Source organism: Lycorma delicatula, chromosome 5 (genome assembly GCF_047948215.1).
Source record: "Lycorma delicatula isolate Av1 chromosome 5, ASM4794821v1, whole genome shotgun sequence".
Classification (NCBI taxonomy): domain Eukaryota; kingdom Metazoa; phylum Arthropoda; class Insecta; order Hemiptera; family Fulgoridae; genus Lycorma; species Lycorma delicatula.
Window position 1 is genome coordinate 158,609,338 of NC_134459.1, and position 22,638 is coordinate 158,631,975.

Genomic DNA, 22,638 nt, shown 5'->3' on the forward strand with positions numbered 1-22,638 from the left:
CTACTTATTACAATAACAATATATTTTATAGATAAAAACAATATTTTCAAACCTTTAAAACTTCAGGAGGAATTTTTGTTATAATGTAATTTGTTCCATACCATTTTTCAGTAAGAGTAGCTTCATTAGCAAACTTTTTCCCTACAACTGCTACCCTGAAATAAATACAGATTATATAAATTTGCTCTAATTAATAAGATTGCTTATAGTAAGAATGGTCTCCCAGCATTTTCTCCTGAATCCACTGCACCTCACCTTTTCTACAGAAATTATCATACACTAAGTAGATTTCTCTTTTTTAAATTTGTGTTTTGCTACTAGTGTACTACTTTCATTTAGATGAGATAACCTACTGAGCACTACCCATGAAAATAAGATGAAAGCAAAGGCGTTTTTGAGAAAAAAGCTAAGTTACACAGGCCTATAATTTTCTTGTCTTGTTTTTTCATTAGGTAAAGATCTAATTCTAATAGGTAATTAATTGCTCAGATACTACTCTTCTGTTGAGAAATAATTTACTGATTTAAGTTTTCCTTTATAGGTGCTACTAAGACAATAATAAAATAATTACATGACTTCTGTAGGAATTTGAATTTTATTTCTTGAATGACACTCCCTTATCCTTCATAAATTTAATTGCAAAATATGTAAGTCAATATTAAGACTGACTAGTTAGATACGTAAGAAAATGAGACTAATGTTAATTTAAATGTTTTACATGTTTACAATATTACATATAAATAGAATTTTTATTAATACCATGAAATCGCCTAAAACTGGGATTCTGATATTTTCAGAAAGCCTATCTAGACAATGTGAAAATTTTTCAGCAAAATAAACTTTCTTCTGCTATTAAATTTTACTCTAACTGCTTCCAACATAAATGGTAATTTGCACTATTAAATTGATTTCTTCCTATTTTAACAAATTTGTTAACTAAATAAATCTTTTATTCTGATCTGTACATAATAAATATTACGTACCAAGACATCTGTATTGTATTGTGTATTGGTATATAATAAGTATTACAGATTACATGAAATCCCAACACTGAAAGCCACCACTCAGAAAGATTATATAAAGAAAGATTATCTAAGATTGTTGAAGTGTGATTCTTTGTATATTATATTCCTTGATCAAGAAAAAGCACAGCATATTTTGTTGTATGCTGAACTGATGTCAAGAATTTTAGTTCATCTCCTCTTCAAAACCTAAAGTTAAATTCTAAAAACAACCATTTATAAATTTTTATGTAAAAGGTTGCACTTATATGCATACAAAATTCAGACTGCAAGAAATAAAATCATCTGATACAGTTTTGAACTTGCTGTTAAAATTTTAGACAAAATTAGTTAAAATGAATAATTTTTAAACTTTGTAATTTTTACAGACGATGCTACGTTTCACCTTATGGTGACAATTCACAAATATGGTGATCTGAAAATTCAAATGTAACTTAAGAAAGCAATGTGGGACCACCAAAATTATGATTTTGGTGGTCCCACGTGGTACCAAAAAGGTGGCGTGTTTAATAAAAAATCTTCTAATCTTATGTAGAAATATTTACCTTGATTTTTTCTTTGCTAAAAAGATTATCAATGGAAATGTTAATTTGTTTTAATTACATACTTCCTTTCCTCAACCAAGTGAATTTGAAAATTTACTTTAAATTAAAATTTAATTTTTAATTTAAAATTTATTTTAAATTTTCAACCAGATCAAAAAATTGATAGACCAAGAAGGCCTTATTTATACACCCACCCTGTCCTTTAAAACGTACAGCAGAAAAAAATTGCTAGATCAAATACACACGTAGTGATTTAAACGAGACAGTAACATGATAAAGGGCATTAATTCAGATTTTGTAAAATATTAAACAGATCTCATATATAAGTAAACACTAATTGCCTAATGCCATAATATAAAACCAAAAATATATTAAATTTTATTTTATCCACCAATTTCAACCAGAAAAATGTGAAATGGAAAAAAACAGTTAGAAATACCAAAAACTGAAGCACTTAAATAAAATAACATTGATAATAAGAAGAAAATGGAAATAAATACCTTATGTTATCAGGTTTTAAGTACCCCAAAACTTTATTTACAAGTTCTGGTTTCCATTCTGATAACAAGTAAGGTCCAGACAAAACTTCATCCAAAGGATAATCCTGGAAAAAATATATGATTATTAAAAATGTATACTTATAAACTAAATGAAATATTATAAGCTTCAATGCATAAAATCGTCATAGTACTCATCTCAACGACAGTTCTTTATACAAGAAAAAATAACAATATACCATGCTAAGACAGTAATCCACCATAGTCTTAAGCCTCCTCAGCTCAACAAAGATAAGTAAGTACATGTGACGCACATATAAGTACAGGGTCAGGTTATGATAAAGTTATCAATATTAGGGAAATCAAAATTATATATAAAAAGACAAAATGAACATTTTTTTGTTTTATCAGAAGTCAATAAGTTTTAAGTCAATTGAGGTAATTCACTGTTACTGTTGCAATCTTCATAATTTTTCATTTGTAAAATCTGCCCTGCCTTTAATTAGACAAAGCTTGCTTTAGAAAATGGTATGTATTACTGGATTCTGCAAACCAGGTAAATAAATGGCAATATGAATTTCAACCTAATCATAGAAGGTGTAATTAACACCTTAACAAAGAAAAAAAATATATAATTGCTTCAATGTACTTACTACTGTTCATTTTACTGTCACCTGTAAAAAAACCTAATCTCATAAGTGTAAGTAACATAAGTAATGACTGATTGTTTACAGTAATCAGCATCTTCTAAACTGCTAGTTCTTATCTACTTTTATCTATTTAGCCTACAGAACCACCATAAGATATTTACTTCAGAGGATGAGTGAGGAGATATGTATGAATGTAAATGAAGTGTAGACTTGTATAGTCTCTGGTCGACCATTCTTGTGGTGTGGTTAATTGAAACCCAACCACCAAAGAACACCGGTATCCATAATCTAGTATTCAAACCCATATAAAAGTAACTGCCTTTACTAGGATTTGAAACTTAAAACTCTTGACTTCCTAATCAGCTAATTTGCGATTAGTAGTCTCTTATCAGTAACAATTCTAATATCTATCTGTGAGGTTTCTGAAAATTTAATGACATGAAACTACTATCTTTTTTTGCTTCATTCATTTGTTCAACATCACCTGTCTAAACTAAGGTCTTCTACTTTCCTTTTAAGAATGAATACTTGTCTTACCTTTCTTTCACACATTATTTTAGTCCATATTACTAATAAAAATCCAACAGAAAAGGCCTTCTACATCAAGAGATCAAATCACAGACCACAGTTTATATCTGGTAGGATTTTTTTATTATGATTTATCATTATTCACTTTCAGAAAAAAGTGAAACAATGCTGACAAAATGGCTGAAAGCCACTTTATGACATTAGGAAAAAATTTCCCAAACTGTATTTACGGAAGACATCGATTTTTACATGATCACATTTATTTTAGTGTATAAATAACTTTATAACCTTTAAACATTTTTACTTTCAGAGAGGTTAACTGCTGTTAAATTCCCTTAAGCGATTATAAAACATATTTATGATCACACTGATGTTCTATGTTCCCCCAGTACATTATCAATTCAAACTTCCAAAAAGGTAAAATTTTCATCTTCACTTTTTTGTTTATGACCAAACAAGTAGCATGATTTCCACTAAATGTTATATGATGCCCTAATTAATGTTAACTGTTATGCCTTACTTTAAGCACATTACAGAAAACTAAGCTGTAGCTGACAAATATTAAGTTATTTTTAACAATTTTAATATGCATTATTCACCCAATTTTTTTATGAATTATTAATATTAATATTAGATGAACTGTAAATCCCACGATTATTGAAGATTATATCATATTTAGCATTTTGTCTGGCATAAACCACCACGCATGATAGTTATTACATAACAAACATGTAGCCTATCATTTAACAATAGAAAAACATAAGAAGTTACATTGTTACGAGCCAGTGTTAACTTTCAACCATTACCCACCAATAAAAAAACTAATTTTTATTAATCTAGCAATCATTTTACTCACATGCATTAGTTGACTCAATTGTGTAACATAACTTGAAGGTGATTCCTTATCTTTAAATCTAAAATGCATGGCCATAATATCTCTGTTTTCTTCATATATCCATTTTTTTGGTCCTTCTTGTTTTAATAAATTTATGTACTGTAAAATACACAAAACTAAATTTCAATTTTTTGTATACCAGTCATCAATTAACCTAATAGGTAAGAAAGATAAGAATTACAGTTATGTCACCAACATGAATGCAATTTTCATCTAGTATATAAGAAACATAAATGAGATTCTAAAAAATTTTATCAGAGTACCTATTCAATAAGTTGAAATAAAGATTTTAAAATTCATTCTCAATTCTTTTTGTAAAGACTTAGAATTTTAAGAAGAACAACCAAACAAATTCTCATTGCCTTCCACACAACTTTTAAATAGATAATCAAATGAAGTGATCAAATAAGAGTTGAAAAGAGACATCCACTAATAAGAAAATGTTAAAACTTTAGTGAATATGAAAATTCATATCTGAAAAATAAATTGATTTAAGTTACAATCATTTAAAAAATAAATACATAAATGAATCGCTGATATATAGAAAGGGCCACGTAAAAAGGAATCTCTGAAAAATGGAAGGCATGGAAAATGAAGTTAAAACTCAGGATAAAAGTCCAATTTCAAAAAATATGATTATAAACTATTTTATAAACAATTTCAGCTATCATCATACCATCCAAAACAATGCCAATTCTATGTGCTAATTTAAATCTAAGATACAATCTGTTTTAACGTACACAAGCAAATACAATGTAATACAAAATTACAGGCCAGTTATCTAAGAAACATATTTGAGCATTAACAAACCGAGAATCTATGATTTAACAATTTCAAATGCAAATGAACAACACTGATCTCAAAAATGTGTTTAAGTAAAAAAAGCAAAAAAATGTTCTCAAAAATAAGCATAAGCTTTCCTAGCAACTGCACAGCTCATTCTTTGCCTGTAATTCCTACACAGCTAGGAACCCAGCAAAAACTTATCTATATTGCAGTTCCTGAGAAGAGAAAAAGATGCTTTAATGTCACAGATTATTGTTAAGACAGACAGTGCTAGAGAATTTAATGAATTACAGCACATCAGAATATGATTTACCAATCATCTGTAAAGGTGACAATGTACGGCATCCAATTTAGCAGCAAATATACTGGACTGGCGTGATGTAGATATTACAACCACCTATAAAATAGTAGCCAACAGAGCCACTTTGTCTAGAGTCATCATTGTAAATAATCACATCTACATTTGTGAAAGAATACTGATGAAGTGTTTGGAAGGTTATTGACAAAAGATTCGATTCAATTAAAAAAAATGAAATTAGAAATGAATCATTTCCAGATAGAAAATGTGATAAATCAGAAGATGAATTTATTAAATAAATTAAATAAAACAGAAATCATGAAGAATGAATGTTATCCAAATAATGTTCAAGCAATTATTAAGGGGGATAAAATATAACACACCACATTATTAAGTAAAATTAAAACTTTCCAACAAAAATTAATTTCATACTAAATTTTCATTACCTGAAAAATAAGTTCTACGATATCATCAATATGATTTATACCATCTTCAGTTAGATCCACTGTAATGATAAAAAAAGAAAATCCTTTTGCACCTTGTCGAACACCACCAACTAAGCTGTTACTCCAGCCACGAGATTTTAATGCAGATAACAAACTCCCTGGACCCTCATGACCAATCAGATGGCTCAGATAATGGGCAGGCTAAAAAATAAATTCACTATAATTTAATTATTTCAGAAACGTAATATGACTAAATTTTGATTTTAATACAAAACGAAGATTTTAAGAATTACAAAATGTTATTTTTAATAAGAGCAATCACCTGCTTTTAGTCTCTGCAATTATTCTCAGTTACATTAATTTGTAATTATAATACTTCATTGTAATTAAAGTAACTGTCAGCAGGTGTTTTTATACAAAGAAAAAATGTCTTATCATATTTTAAGGAAGGGAGTCTATGTAGAACAAGATATATACAGATAAAAAAGAATAAATTCCAAATAGTGGAAGGGAAAGTGGAAATGTAGAGACGTGCATTAATTTAATCAGTTTAATTTCCAACAAACAGTGGATTTTGATAAATCCACTGTGATTTAATTTCATCAGTTTTATGATGAGTTTTATGTCTTTTAATGATGTTTTTATGACAGATTCCACTGTAATAAGTAACTTGTAATTCAAAAGAAATTTACGAATAATACAATGGCATTGGAAAGTCGTTTACTTCAGATTTAAATCAGATACTTTCAGACTTCAAATGTACAATATATAAAATAACACAAACAAGAATTAAATATTGATTTTTAGTAGATAATTAATTCTGTGCTGTAAACTGTTATGCATTTTTTTTTACGGTGATTAGGAAGCTAGCTTTATACAAACATTACTCTTATTAAGCTTAATGTTTAGCCTCCAATCTAGGAAAATGGAGACTTAGATGTTCAATTTTATGTGACAAATAAGTATCTACAGACAAAAATTAATACAATTCTAGGTCCACAAATGAGCTTTAATAAAACTTTTTTATAATAAAGTGATGAATGAACATACTGGATGTATTCAATACATTTTTAGATCAGTAAATGTTTACATACACTGCGTAGATCAATAGAAATTTCCACTTTTTATATACAATATTATAATTAGTGGTTTAAAATTAAAATCAAAATTTAGTGTCTTAATTATAAACTCCTCCTATAAATGAAAATTACTCTTCTGAAAAGACAAGCCTGTGTTCATTCCTGCCTCATTTTAATGTTTAATGTTTTATACTTTTCATGGAAGGATAATGCTTTCTTAAGATTCTATAAAAAAAATTTGATCAACCAAAGAAAAATTAATGAGTTCATGAAAATTTTAAGCATGAATGCTTAAAACGATAACCAATGATAATCAGGCTAGAGTAGTTTCTAACTCCATGTTATAAGAAAATTTAAACAAAACATTTGGGCTTGTTGTCCAGTGGGATTACGATTTCACACAATAATGCTTGGTTTTGCCCAAGCAGCTAAATTGTTCAAATATTAGAAAGATTTGGCTGGAAAAAGTTTTACTATGATCTCACACCAAATTATCACTTATTCATGCACTTAAAGAAGTGGTTTGAGCTGCAGCAATTTAAATGACAGCATTATTGACTAGTTCAAGACATAAGCAGTGAACTTTTATGACAATTGATTAAGGAAGCTTGAAACAATATCAAAAACTGTCATCATCTGTCATCAAAAAACTGTGCATCAGAAAAGGTGGATTTCCAGTTTTAGTTAACCTTGAAAATGTACCAAAAACCCAGTTTTTTTGCCTCTAATCAATTCCTGTGAATCAATTCACCTGAAAACCAAAAGGAATATTTCTACTAGGTTTACATCATCCAACCGGGTTTCATCAAAATCTGTTAACTGCGGTCAGTAGAATGGAAAAAGCTAAAAATTATACTTAAAAACCTCTGTTTTTGGCTTTAATTCCAGTTTCTGGTAACTGATTTTCTTGAAAATCAATACGATTCTATTCCCAATAGGTTTACATCACCCCACCTAGTTTAGTCAATCTTTGTATTCCAAAAAATTCTTGTACATATATACAATAGCCTCCACGTAACTGCAAGCTTGGATGATCAGCCTCACATCACTGCTACAGTATTGTCAAGTCAAGTCAGCATACCATGATTAGTCATCTCTTCGAAACATAAACAAGATAATACTGCTTTGTTTACAAACAACTGTATACTGTACAGTAGTAAGAAAGTGACATCATAGTTTAAACAAAATTTTTTTTATTTTTTCTGTGTCTCTTTTGGTTTTCCATGTATATAAAGTTCAGTTAAGTGGTTCTGCCTCTTGGTATTTAGTTACACAGTCAATTAAGTTTTTATTGTGGTTTACAGTTCAAACTTTTTAAAGTAGTTCATTTATGTGCGAATAGTTATGAATATTTACTTGTGAAAGGTAAAAAACTTCAAAGACAGATGAGTGAAACTGTAAACAACGTGTATCATTTCATGAAGAATCTTTAGTTGTAGGAAAATTAAAAAATGTTAAGCATTTAACTGCTATACAGAAGTGTGAAGAGAGAACTACAACGCTGCCTACAGCATTTTCAGGACTCAGGTTCCTAAGAAAAAAGCATTTTCAGCCTAAGAAAAACAAATAGAACTTCATTGATCTGAGGGGCCAGAATGTTCATTCATTACCCTGAAAAAGAAAATGTTCCAAACCAATTACTGGATTAGATGATTTTGATAAAGGTGAATTATGAATGAATTTCTTCACTCAAAGATTAGGGAGCTGCCAACAGTTAAACTCTTAAAGAACTAAAAATTAAAATTTTTTAAGTGGCACAAAACAGGAAACAAAATAAAAACTTTAGTTGAAAAACATGATACTAGGCAGAAAAGGATTTCTATTTGCAAACAATCAGTTATTTTAGAAATGTATCTGAGCACTAGTACACTAGATGGATTCAACGTTTTATCTCATTCAACAGCAAAATCATGGGCTGACGACAGTGGTGCAGGACTTTCAAATAAATAAAGGTGAATGCTTAATTATAATACAAGCTGGAAATGAAATGAGCTTTATTTCAAATGCAATGTTAACTTGGACAGCCAAATCAAAAAGTGGCGGATTACAATGATAGCATGAATACTAAAAATTATTTGAAATGGGCTGAAGAAATGGTTTCTAACCTTTCTCCTGAGTGTGTAGTTATTGACAATGCTCTGTATCATAATAGAATTTCTGAAAAACTTCCAGTGTCACCAAGAAATAAAATAAATGACCGTTTGGCTACAGAAACATCATATTCCATTTTCTGCTCAAATGCTTACACCACAATTATATCAACTAATTAAGTTGAACAAAACTAACAGAACACAATATTGATTTGATGAATTGTTGGAAAAAAGTGGGCATCAAATTCTCCGGCTTTCATCTTACCATGGTGATTTAAATCCAATCAAGATTTCCAAGATTTTATTTCAAATCCAATCACAATACTCCAAGCCACAACACAACGTTTAAGAAGTCAGAAACTGTGTGAAGATAAAATTAATTCGATGAGTGATGAACATTGGAAACCTTACTGTTTACGCCATTGCATAAAGTTGCGTTTATTCCAATAAATTCAAGGTTATGGTCAAGTCTTGAAGTTTACAGGCTTGGTAATTTATTTTGCATTTTTGTAAGGCTTATCATACGTATATTTTTAAAATAGGTTGTTTGGGTTTGTTTTCGATATCATTTCTCTCAGGCTCCAACTTGACTGACTGTTGCATCATCATATTGGTGTCAGCTTATTTCTATCATGCATTATTTATTGCTGTTTAGTCTTAATATATATATTTTTCTTAAGTGTTTTTTATTCTCAACCAATTTCAATATTGTCATAGTTCCTAGAAGTCTATTTCTCTTTGTCTGCCCTGATGTCATTTCTTCAACTTGTGCGTATTCAGAAATTTATTTTATCAGTCTTATGTAATTCTTTAGTGGTCTGATTGTAAATTATTTTTGTTATGAATTCGTTCCCGATTTATGAATTTATATTCGTTCCCGAATTTATGAATTCATTTGTTATGAATTTCACTTCGTTCCCGAATTCCACACGTTTTCTCTCATACTTAATCGCTCTCATACTTACACTTAGACATTACTCTTGTTGTCATACACACACACACACACTCTTCTGTACATTACTTTGTTCACTTCCCCTACTTCTCACCATGCCAGCTTTGTTCATTCCAGTTCAGTATTTCATGTTTGGATGTACAGGCTGGTCCCCAGGTAGGGACCAGCTTGCGGTTCTCTCTCGTATAATGTGTTAATACTTTCGTCGTCTTCATACTCTCATAAACGTTGTATTTCTCTGTCCAAATATTCTCTTGTTCTACTCGTCAGTGTTTTCGTGATTTCACAGTTTTCTATGTTCGTACAGCCTCGTTTCTTTGTTAAGTTAATCTTCAAATTCTGTATATTACGTCTCTCCTAAAAGTGTTTCAACCGCTACAAACTGCCAACAACTATCGACGCCGCCAAATCTTCTCCAGCTGCTGATTACATTTTCATCGATTTTCATTACTACAAATCTGAGACGCCACATCTTGTTTCAACTTCTAATCACAAATTGTTACCTCTGTTACAGACTACACCAAGGATAAACTGTATGTATATGTGCACTTTTAATTTCACAAGTTCATTTTTTACCAATATTCATGTGTTATTAAGGGATGTTCAAATCCTTCATTATTTATTATAGTACACAGTTACGTCATTAGTAAAATTTGTGAAACATTCAGTTAATCATACATTATCTCTTCTCTTAAATTAATCTAAAGAAAATTACTCCTGATGTGAAGTTATGTTTTTGGACTTCATTGTAATTTCATATTTTCAAGAAAGCTTACTTACTAAAATTGAACGTGATTATTGTACTAACTCTTTTTGTACTAGGAAATTATTGTGGCCTTTTTTCCACACTAAACTAGAATTCATGTTTTAATTATTTAATGCTAAGTTTGATGTTCATAAATTAGAAAAGGCCAGTCCCAATAATAAGATTTACTGTAGTTTATTTGTCTAAGTTAATGACATTTGTTCATTGCTAATTTTTCAATATAACAGAATATGTCAGTAATGCAACAGTTTTCCAGTTATACTATTTTTATTGATGTTATGTTTTCTAAGTATATAATTGTAAATAAGGTGTTTATGTTCTCTTGTTTTCAGGCTTTGTTAAATTGTAGATTTTCAAAATGTGTATTTGAAAAATGTATATTCCTGTATTTTCTCATTTAATATCATTGTTCATATGTTGATTCAGCTGATATTTATTAAGTATCATTAAGTTATGTTAGTTTCATAATTTATTTTTATTTTTTAAGGTTATGATTAACATAAGTTCAGTTGTTTTCTTTCTAATTAAAGCCCAATTTCTTTTGGCAAATACGAGCTGTGTGTTCTTTTATTTTTGTTAACTTTACCCAACACTTACTGTGAAAAGATTTTAAAAAAAAATTGAAGGTCTTTCATAATATTTACCATGTAATTAGTAATAAATAATATTTTGTCATACAATACATTGTGACAGACACATACATTATGACTCCCCCAGTACAGAATTGGCAAACTTACTAATTATTTGGTAAGGGGGATTAACTAAGAGCAAGAAACATGTTTTTATGTTGGTCAGTATTCGTCATCACTCAAAGTTCACAATTACTCGGTGGCAACTGTCATACATATGTATGAGGGCTGTTTTTTTTTAACCTCTGATAGTGCACTAAGTTAACAAGAGATAGGCAGAAGCCAGGTCTGCAGATTGTGTGATTATGCCATGCCCCCCACACCACAACCTCTGCCATTGCCAGCTTCATTGCATCAGACTGAGCAGAGCTACTGGCAAATTGAACAGGGGCGCTAAGATTGATGCTTCCCACCAAGTGTGATTTGTATGAAGTTTTCTGCAAGCAGAAGGACGCAGTGCTGCTGAAATAGACTGCAGAATGAACCTAGTGCAGAGTGAAAACTTTAAATGGTGTAGGAAATTTAAAAAAGGGCAAACGGATGTCTATGACAAGGTAGGAAAAGATGTAAGTCTGCTACTACTGTACACCTAGTTGAGCATGTTAATTTTATCAGTGACAAATTGAGATTTACAATAAGTGAACTTTCTGTGGAAATCTCTACACAATTGTGACTAAAAGCGTAGTACACCAGAAACTGTGGGCACATTCGGTCCCAAAAGTGCTGAATGACAATCACAAAATGCAGCATGAATGGTGACAGCTTTAATGTTTCTCACACGTTACGATAATGAGGGGGAAGAGTTTTTAAAGTCATCATTACTGTATGGACAATCCAGAAACCAAAGCAGTCTAAGCAGTAGATGCACACTTCTCCAAACAATCTGAAAAAGTTCAAACAGACACTGAGCAACAGGAAACACAATGGCTACAGTTTTTTTGGGCCACAAAGGTATCTTTTTGGTGGACTTTATGGAGCAGAGAATAACAATAACAAAAGAAATTTATTGTGAATCGTTATGTTGTCTCCACAGAGTGATCCAGAACACATGAAGAGGCATGCTTTCGTCCAGCATGGTTTTACTTTGAGATACTACTCAACTCATTCTATGTCAATGTCTTTTTTTATAGCACATCAGAGGTTGAAAAACTAAACAGTCCTCTTGTATAAACATTGCAGAATCATGTTTAGAGGACTCTAAACATCAAGAAAAGATGACCCCCTCCCACTCCCTGTCCCTTCTTATAAAATCCGATCTCATGCAGTAGCAAGTTCTACAAATTCTTTGGAAATTTGCAAAAAAGGTATTATTTATTGGATTATTTAAGTTTATTATAGTACTTCAAGTTTCTCAGTTAGGGTATCAATACATGACATTTAGTATATTTTTAAACTTATTCAAATATTCCTACATAAAAGTATTCTGTTAAGCTTCATCAGTACTACGTAGGATTTTTATAGATCAGTTGATTGCATAAATCAACTGCATTTTCTTATTTTAAGAAAATAAAAGAAAATTTAAAAAAAATTGCAAAGCTGAAAATGTACCCAAAAACCAAATTTATCTAACTTGCAGTTCCTGTGAACCAATTAGCTTGAAAATCAGTAAGGGCTCTCTAATTCCAGTAGGTTTTACATAACCCCACCAAGTTTTGTCAAAATCTTAAGATTTGCATCCAGTAAAGCAGTCAAAATAATCTTATACTTACATTCGTATGCTTATAACAAACAGATGCACTAGCAATTTCCAAATTTTTGGAAATAAACTGAAAATGCAAAAAGGTTAATTGGTTATGTGGAAAAATAAGGTTACTTTAAATAATTTTCAATAAAATCTTGTTTGGTATTATTTACCTTTCTTAGCTTCAAAACATTTTATACTGGTACTTTTAAATTTCTGTTATCTATTTTACAGCATTTTAGTCAATGCCCCTCCCGTTATTTAACATCATGCCTTACCTGGCCTTCTTGTTATTAATGGTTACACTAATCAATTTTATTTATTTCCTGTTTTCAATAAACAATAAATTGAGGTTCTTGAAAAGGACATCCCACTTGATTGCTGATCTTATTCATTTATGATTCAAAATCTTTTTACTTAAAAGATTTCTAAATTTTATAAATGTTCATTCTTCTTCCTTTAATACAATTTTTTGTAATTATTGATTCTTTCATTATCATTGAAGTATGTACTTCTTTTATTAAATATGTTCTATTTTTATTAAAGATCTCATGTGTTCGTTATATCTTTTTAATTTTTTCCTGTTTATCCCAATGTATGTTGGTTGCATTGCACTATATTCCATTAACCTTCCACAGGAAAGGATATAAATGGAAAACTAAATTATGGAGAAGTAACCTTTAAAAATAATTAAGTAAGCTTGGCCTATTTTTACAGTACTTTCAGTAGATTATGTAGATTCACATAAGGAATGATACCTGAACAGTATCATATAATAAAATATTTATATTTAAAAACAACTTAAATGTTAAAGATCTGTATGGTATTCATTTTATAGACTAAAATGTAAATTTGATCTTTAGACTGACTTTTAAAACATATTCCTTACATGCATAATTTTTATTTAAGGATTTAGCGCATTATATTTTATACAACAAAATATACATACCCCTGATTTATAATATTCTTGAAGATCTGGTATCGGGAATGTAATATTAAGAGATCGTACATCTTTTATAGGAACAACAATGCCTTTATTACCCAACTGCTTTGGGCCATAAGGATGCTCATTCCATGTTGGTGCAACTACCTCTTTATTTTCAACAGTATTAAAGAGGTCCAGCACAATCTCTTCCAGTTTATCCAAACTCTCTGTTGACAAGAGTAATTAGCATTAAAAAAATTCTAAAGAATTGGTCAAATGATAATTCTGATGTTTTGGTAATACATTACTCAAAATTTTATCTTCTATATACACAATTATCCTACATATACATACACACAACAAGAATAACAATAATAAATATATTCACATCATTTCACATCAAATAAATAAAAATAAAAATACTTAGATTCACAAGCAGTAATCAAATAAAATTTACAGGTTTGGCTCTACCCATTAAGCGAGGCAAAACATTTTTTTCAGTCACTCAGTTTTTTGTGTAAGACCCTGTAAAAAAGTTACTGAAAAAAGCAAGATTTGAGTAACCCACAAAAAACTAATTTCTCAGTTCCTATAAGAGCTCATTTTGGTGTCATTTAAAGCTATTCCATGGAATATTTAAGATTTATATATCATGGAATGGGCTTCCATGATATGTCACTTGGCAAAGTTTTGTGAAAATAGTTCAAGGTCACCAAAAATTTATTTGACCTTGAATATTAAAAGTGTACTTTTTAAAAATTTGAAAAAAAATTTTTTTTGCTTCCTGATGTGTTTGGAACGGGATTGCAATGGGATCATGTTGAAAAATAATTTTGTAATAATTAGGTACAGCAAAATATTCCAATTGTTCCCCTTATATGGCAATTGCTAATTGAGATTCAATCAATGAAAACCCTCTCCCCCTTCCAGTCTTCCAGACTGGGTCACTTGAGGCAGAAGAATAGCATACATGACATGCACTTGTAATGCCAAAAAAAGAATGTATATGTTTTATTCTGTTGAGACAAGTAAAGTAATATTCATTCTGGATCATCTCTTGGAATAGAAGGTTTAGTGGTGTATTTCCCAAGAGTATTGATCATATCTATAAAGTGAAATAATTCTCACAGCCTTGGACCAGAATACAGTAACCAGCATGGAACCATCAACGTCTGTACTCTGTACAGACATTAAGTCAGACTATCATTACATCAGTCTGAGCAGAGCTATGGGCAAATTGAACAGAGGCGTTATGATCAATGCCCCCACCCAGCGTGATTTGTGTGTGTTAGTTTTCTGCAAGCAGAAGGATGCAGTGCTGCTGAAATCCACTGCAGAATGAGCCTAGTATAGGGTGAAAACTCTATACTAGCCTAGTACAGAGTGAAGTTAATGTATGGGAATGGTGTAGGAAATTTAAAGAAGGGCAATGTTGTACCATCAAGGTTTGTATAATCCATTTGAAAAGTTAAGTCATAATTCCTGTAAGAAAACCTGAGAAGTGTAAACAAGAACTTTATGCAAACATTCATTTTTCTAAAACAAGGTTAAAAGATTTGTGATACTTGCCACAAACAGTTGAAGAATCTATTTTTGATGAATTTGAACAGTTAGATCCTTTGTGTTTCCAGAAAAAGATGACACTGTAAATGCTCTGAACAAAAGTGTGATTGTTTTAAATGAATCACCTATTCAGAAAAAACGACTATGTGAGAGAAAATACTCTCAGGAAAAGCTTAAGAAAACAGCAGTAGTGATCAAAAGCAAAATACTGAACATGGATTTACATTCTGAACAAGATGTTATTCCTCTCCTCTGACCATGGAATTAACTAACTGAAGGAAAAACTTTAATACTACAGATAAGAGCATCAGGATGTAAATATTGACAATGTTTCCTAAAAGCTGAACTAAGATGAACTTGGAGTATCAGACTACACTGCAAGGAAAGCTAAAAAGCCTGGTTAAAGGAAAAGGTGTCATGTCATGTCCTGATCCTAAACCTGGTAGAATTTTAGAGTTTTGAAACAGCAGAAAAAGTAACTGATCTGTATGAGAGCGAGAAAATAAGTCAAATGATGCCACTGCGTTTATACATTTCCATTACAGTAAAATACAGGAGAAGAGGCTTTGAAGAGTAGGACAATGACAAGCAAGAACTACACCAGGTACTCAGAAACTCCACTCTTTTATCCCACTGAACAAGAATCAGGTGCAAGTGAGGGTGTTTCATTTTCTAACAACTCAACAAATATTGAGGATGATGTTCAATTCACAAAAATGGTTTAGGTTCTTGATCTGCATACATGATTGTCACTGGTGGTTAGGCTAAACTCAAATAAGGAAAATCAAACAGTAAAGATGATGTTCTTACATCCGTCCACATGGACCTTGATCTTCCTTCTCTATTACCCAGACCTTGAGGATGTTCTTAATGTACATAGGGATGATGTTATTTCAAAAGTATACCCCAGAGTAAATCCAACAGGAAGAGTTCATAACCTCTCAAAGCAAGAAGTGGACAATGCAAGGCAGAAGTTGTAAAAAGAATTGTACACTATGCAATTCTTCTGTAAATATCTTTCAAAGCTATACAAATTGCAATTAAGTGATGAGTACATATACAAGTTCATCATTATTTTATTTCACCATGATCACATTGCAATCCCATATGAAATGTTTACCACATGTACAACACATTAGGAAGCAAAAAATATACTTTTTCAAATTTTTAAAAAGTATACTTTTGGATATATTCAAGGTCAAATAAATTTTTTGTTATCTTGAACTATTAATGCCACAAAATCTTGCCAAGTGATATCACATGAATGCCCATCCTAAGAGCTTTAAGTTCTTTTTCAGTTCGACCATTCCTGAGATGTGTGGTTAATTGAAACGCAACCACCAAAGAATACTAGTATCCACAATCTAGTACTCAAATCTGTATAAAAATAACTGGCTTTACAAGGACTTGAACGCTGGAACTCTCAAATTCCAAATCAGCTGATTTGGAAAGATGCATTCACCACCAGACTTACCCAGTGAGTCAAGGTAAGTCATCCTACTTTATTTATTCTGTACTCTATATATATATATAAATACCTCTTTTCTAACCCACCTTGATTTACAGATAGCAGTTTTCATTCTTATCCCTTAATTTTTTAATCCCCTTAAGGGGAGTTCAGTAGCCACCTGCAGTTCTTGCGTGTGTCTTAGCAGTTTTCCCTTAAGGGGAATTCCCCTTAAGGGGGGGGATTGATTATCCTTTGACCTAAGTATGAACCTTAGTATGGTTAAGAATGAAAAGAGCCAGGTCACATTCAACAGGTTCTTGAAAAAGAACTCAACAGGTAGATAGATCATTACAAACACCTTGGCCAACTGAAGATAATACAATCATTGAAGTTGGATGATTAAGCTTGGGTGAAAGGCATTCACAAGACTTATTTTCAAGAAAAAACTCCCCTTTTGTCTTAGAACATTTTTAAACAATGCATCCTGCCACTTATCTAAGGAAGCAAAACTTGGACATTAACTGTTCAATCATTTATAGGAAATGAACTCTAAAACAACAGATTTATTTCAACTCTAACATGAGGGAATGACATGAAGGAACTGAAATTAAAAACGCAACTACTAATTCACCATTGCATAAAGTCACCATTGCTGCTTACCAGTATCCAGCAGCAATGTCAAGGGCCTATATGACAAAATAATGGGATCCTTGTCGCCTCTAAATTAAATTGTTAAAACAACATTTAACAATAAATAGCCTTCTTCCAACATACCAGGAAGTATCGTCCAAACAGATTTGTTAAACCGTGTGTTGTTTTCACACTAACCCCAACTAAGCGAACAAGCAGCTCTGCTGTTAATTCCATCTAAGCCTAGGGGCCTTGCCCCTACCTAAACTGCAAATAACTTGACACACTTCACTTCAGAATCAGTAGTCTCCATTCAGTTTCACTGTTGTCAGGCAGTAAATCATTAAGTAATTTGCATCGTTTGTGTCATTCCCCTGCTCATGCACAAAGGAATGCCAGTAATCCCTCTTCGTCATCTAAACTTTGTGAAAATATTGACATCTATGATCTTTATGTTCAGTCACAAGAACTGCCCACCACTCCTGATCACCTTCATGCTAATTATTAAAAAATTAGTGAATATTACAAGTTAATGTATCCAAAATATACATTTTCTTAGTATATACCTGTTGCAGAAATCTAATTCATATCAAGAATCTAATTTATACCTTAATTTAATTTAATTCAATTCATACCTTTTCCTAGCACAGACAGAGTCATAATGTTGGCAGAGTACCATTTTTTATGAAATTCCATTAGTTCATCTCTGACATTTATTCCATTTTTCTTTGGTAAATTCCAGAGTGTTTCTTTGTTACCTATAATGACAGACATAAAAAGTTACACAATTACAGAATTTTTACCTACTGAGTTGAAGTAGTAATTATGTAAAACTCATGTTATAGGAGATATACTCTTAACGCATTACTCTTCCTCTTTTTATGGTATTTAAAGCACTTGAGATACAAGCAAGGTATAGTGAATGTTGCTTTTAGGGCCCTGGGTACACCTTGTACTTCAACTTACTCCCCAGTCCTCACTTACCTGTAATTAGGTATACCATGAATGCTTTTTGTGACTGGAAGATAAATGCCATAACACTTTCTCAGTACCTTTTTCAGCTACAGATTATTTGTCATGTTCCCTTGAAGGTTTTAAGCCATAAATGTCAAACTTTTAACATTTTTAATTTATCATTATTAATTTTTTTAACATGAGGGTTTTTTAAAAATTGTTATTTTATACTTAGTTATGGCATTTAAATAATATAAAATGAGTAAAAGTAATAAATTTTTAATTCAGTACTTGCATTAAGAAGTAATACTAGAAATTACTAAGCCAAGTGCTTCAACAATAAACTGGATTCATGTTTAAGGTATTTGTAAAAGAATAACATTACTGTTCATTTCTCCGTTTTTTTTTTAAATTTTATTTTTTTTTAAATTTCAAAGGATAAGCCTTATTCATAAATATTCTTCTTGCTATAAAATGTAAATTATTAAGAATAAATCATCAGTTTATACAACCAGATCTTTCAAATATGCCCTATAAACAAAATGTAGCATCAGTTGCTTAGTTATACAATTACGCTACTATAAGATTCCAGTGTTCAGATCAAATTTAATATATAAAATTATGAATCCATAAAGTAGAAAATTAAAAAAAATTTCATGACCATGTTTTCCTTAATAATATTATGATATTTATGAATGCCATAAATTTATCTTAATTACAATCAAAAGTAATAAAACTTAACTCATACAGAACTAACCATACAGCAGATTCTTCCAGTACTGAATTATTACCTAAGTTTTGGAACATATCCTTTGTATTTTTAGCTTTTTTTTTATAAAATAAATCAACAATTATTCTGTATGACATACATAAATTATTCTGTATAATATGTATGATTATTCTGTTCTAACTTGCAATAAAAAAATACATAATTTCATATTGATTTCAATATATTGGCATCAAATTTGTTTGAATGCAAACTCGTTATCTAAACAAAAATATTTTCAAATATATTACTCACACGGATCACACATCTTAAGTTTTAAGTGAATCCAAATTTTCATTACTTTTCGATATCATTTTAAAATTTCCAGTGGAGATATCTGTGTTTATATCAACCCACTTGTCCGCATTGCTGAAGAAAGGAAAATGAATAACAAATAATAACCATATTCAGATAATGATAGCAACTCATTTTAACTCTCTATCTGGGCAATTGAGTCCAAGTTTATAACGCCTCTAACAATAGAATAAGCTGTCATTGATGTACTGTTGGGCTACACAAGCACTGGCTATTTGACAACACTGAATAGTCATTTAATAGATTATGGCTATTTAAATTATTCTTTTTTTTTTTACAATTTTTTTTTAAATACCTCTACCATATTAAATATTTCTTAAGGAAATCACCCAGTCAGAATTTTGAACTCCCACCTGGATACCTTTTTCTGAATAGGCTTATTATCTTTCTCTCTATTCTCACTTCTTCACAGAATAGGTTAAAAAGAAATCACACAAGTAAGTCATCACGAGGATCTAATACAGGGCTATAGTGGAACAGCATTCCATTCTTAGTGCAGCTTGATGAACTGACAGCTGAGGTTTCCTAACTGAAGGTTGGAAAAAGGTTCCAGAAGCTAAAACATTCATAAAATTCAAGTAACACCTCCACTCCTCCTGTAACAAAATCCTGTATCTAAATCTAATTAACCATAAAGAACACAGACCTGTTCCAAAGTGGCTATATGGATGGTCATCCCTAGAAGTTGATTTGTCTAATTGATCAAGTCTCCAATTATCATTACTAGCATTTTTTTCATGTTCTGAATTCACAGCATTTATTTCTCTCTCTGTTGCATCTTCGTTGAAAAGTGGACACAAGAAAAATTGTGAAAATCTGAAAAACGTTTTATTATTATAAAACAAATACACAATATCAATAAAATACAAAAATCACTGATGTCCATGATGGCTACAAATAAAAATTAAATCAGAAGCACTGACCGTAGTATGGAATAAAACTATCTTTGGCTGGTTTGAATCTTGTAATGCCATTTCTATTACCAGTTGTTACACAGAACCTAGAAAAACGACAAATCAACAAACTTTTTTTTGCTTTAAGTTGTTTACTTGAAATTTACATTTTTTTTACTCACAATCTGTTTACACATCAAAGAATTACAATATTTCCCTTACTATCTTAATTTTTTTCTGATTTGAGTAGTTGTAAATTCAAATGATTTTAAAAATTAGATTTCTAATTCACTCACCCTGAGTGAAATTGCCAGATAATTTTAAAAAACTACACTGAAATCTAAGTATGAAGTAGATATATAGAACAAATTGTGTAATATAAACAATCATTAAAAATCTATGTCACATTGTTGGATAATATACTATCCAAACTATTGCTTATTATCCATTATTCTCATATAATTCCTACTGCAGCAGAGTCCTTTGTGTTCCCTAGCAACAGGTCTCCAAACAAACCTGAAGAGCTGCTCCTATGAAAGAACTATCTTTTTTCTACCAGTATAGCCTTCTCAGCCTTTAAAGTGAATTCAGTATGGCAATTCCCTCCTCAGTTCTTACATACCCTATTACAAGAAGACAAATTTAAGATAAAAAAAGGAGGTGAGGGAGAAGATCAAACTATACATAGCAGCTTAAAAAACCTTCTGGGAAGATGAGAGTTTACCATCTAATTCAAGATGGATGGAATCTCCAAATAATACAACCAGTACATGTAAAATTCCAGCAAAACAGATCCAAGGTAATTAATTAGATGTAAATAACTAAGTGCTAATACCAAGCTAGGTTTTAAAGATTAATTTTTACAAAGAGCTTGCTTAATTTCACAAGATAAACTTTTCAGATCACAATCAAACATCAGTGTTAATCAGTAAATATTAATTTTTTAAAATATTTTTTTTTATACAATTTAAAACTTTTTTGTTCCACAATACCATCAGTTCTGAAGAAAGTTATTTTACAAACATGTCCAAAATCAGTTTTGTAATTTATTAATTTATAATCTAATAATTATAAACTACAGTTATTCTTGTAAGATGCTGAGGTTTAGATATTTTTAACAGAAATTTTTATTTAACAAAATATTATTCTAATCACTTTTAGGAATTTTTAAATTTGAACTTAAATTTAACTTTAAAACTGGAAAATTAACTTTCAATTCCATAGTTATCTTAAGGGATATACATGTTTACGTACACACATGTAATGTACACATGTATATAAATATGAATAAGAATACGAAATGTAGTTAAAGTAATGTTATATTAAAGATATTTCTAAATTGATCTGAATGTAACATCAATGGATGTTAATTCCTTATGCATTGATCTGAAACTAGATAATCATATGAATAATCAATTAATAGATAGTATTGACTTAAAATCTATTTTTGAATGGTTTAAATGATTTTTAATTTATGGGAAAAATTTCCTGTTTATAAAGATGTTAATTTGAACAAATCTCAAAACAACAAAGTTTTTGAATATTGAATAATGAATTCAAATGAGTGTCTATTTCATTCATGCAAGAAAAAGAAAAATCAGTTTTGTATTGTCCATATTTTTTTTATAAAAATGTTCATACCTAGAACTATAGTTTCAGAAATGTTGTTTCACTATGCAGTATCTATAGGTGATATTATATTATTGATAAAAACTGAAATATTATAGAATCAATGTAGAAAAGATTAAAATTTTTAATTACAGCAGTGTTAAATAATTCAATTATTAGAAGAGATAAAATGAACACAAATTATCAAATAAGCAGTTAATACATAGTATTATACAGAAATATTATAAACAGAAAGCAACAATTTTTTTTTAATCTTTTTTGACCACATAGCATATCACTTTATTCAATTCATTATCAAACATTTTTCATTTAATTTTATCTGTGGTGTCTTTTGGTGTAACACAAATTTCCTTCAGATCCTCATTTATCTTATCAATCTGCATCCTGTCTGTGTTTTTCAGTCAAGTTTGTACTGTACCAGTTATTTCAGAAGTCTCTAATCTTGCATTATCATGATGTGTCCAAAGAATCCTAGTCTTCTCTTACGCATGGTAACTCTGTAAATGACTTTGTTGGGCATAATCCACCACTGCCTATCTTTCTGGTACTTTTTGTTGATGCAGGTTCTTTGGTCTTTGATTATTCATTCAGGTGGAAGAGTGTTTCTGCTGCCTATGTGGCTTCTGGCTTTATAATTGTTTAAAGGTAT

The 22,638-nt window shown here is 30.4% G+C and overlaps 1 protein-coding gene across 1 annotated transcript in view; it reads right to left on the reverse strand.

The window, feature by feature from the left end:
• The window catches only part of LOC142325532 (insulin-degrading enzyme-like), an 86,821-nt gene that overhangs the window by 39,699 nt on the left and 24,484 nt on the right, over positions 1–22,638 (reverse strand). The window contains 7 exon segments of the mRNA XM_075367398.1: positions 53–155; positions 2,068–2,171; positions 4,099–4,236; positions 5,668–5,868; positions 13,814–14,016; positions 18,068–18,190; positions 20,114–20,283. Of these exon segments, the coding sequence (XP_075223513.1) occupies positions 53–155; positions 2,068–2,171; positions 4,099–4,236; positions 5,668–5,868; positions 13,814–14,016; positions 18,068–18,190; positions 20,114–20,283 (1,042 nt within the window).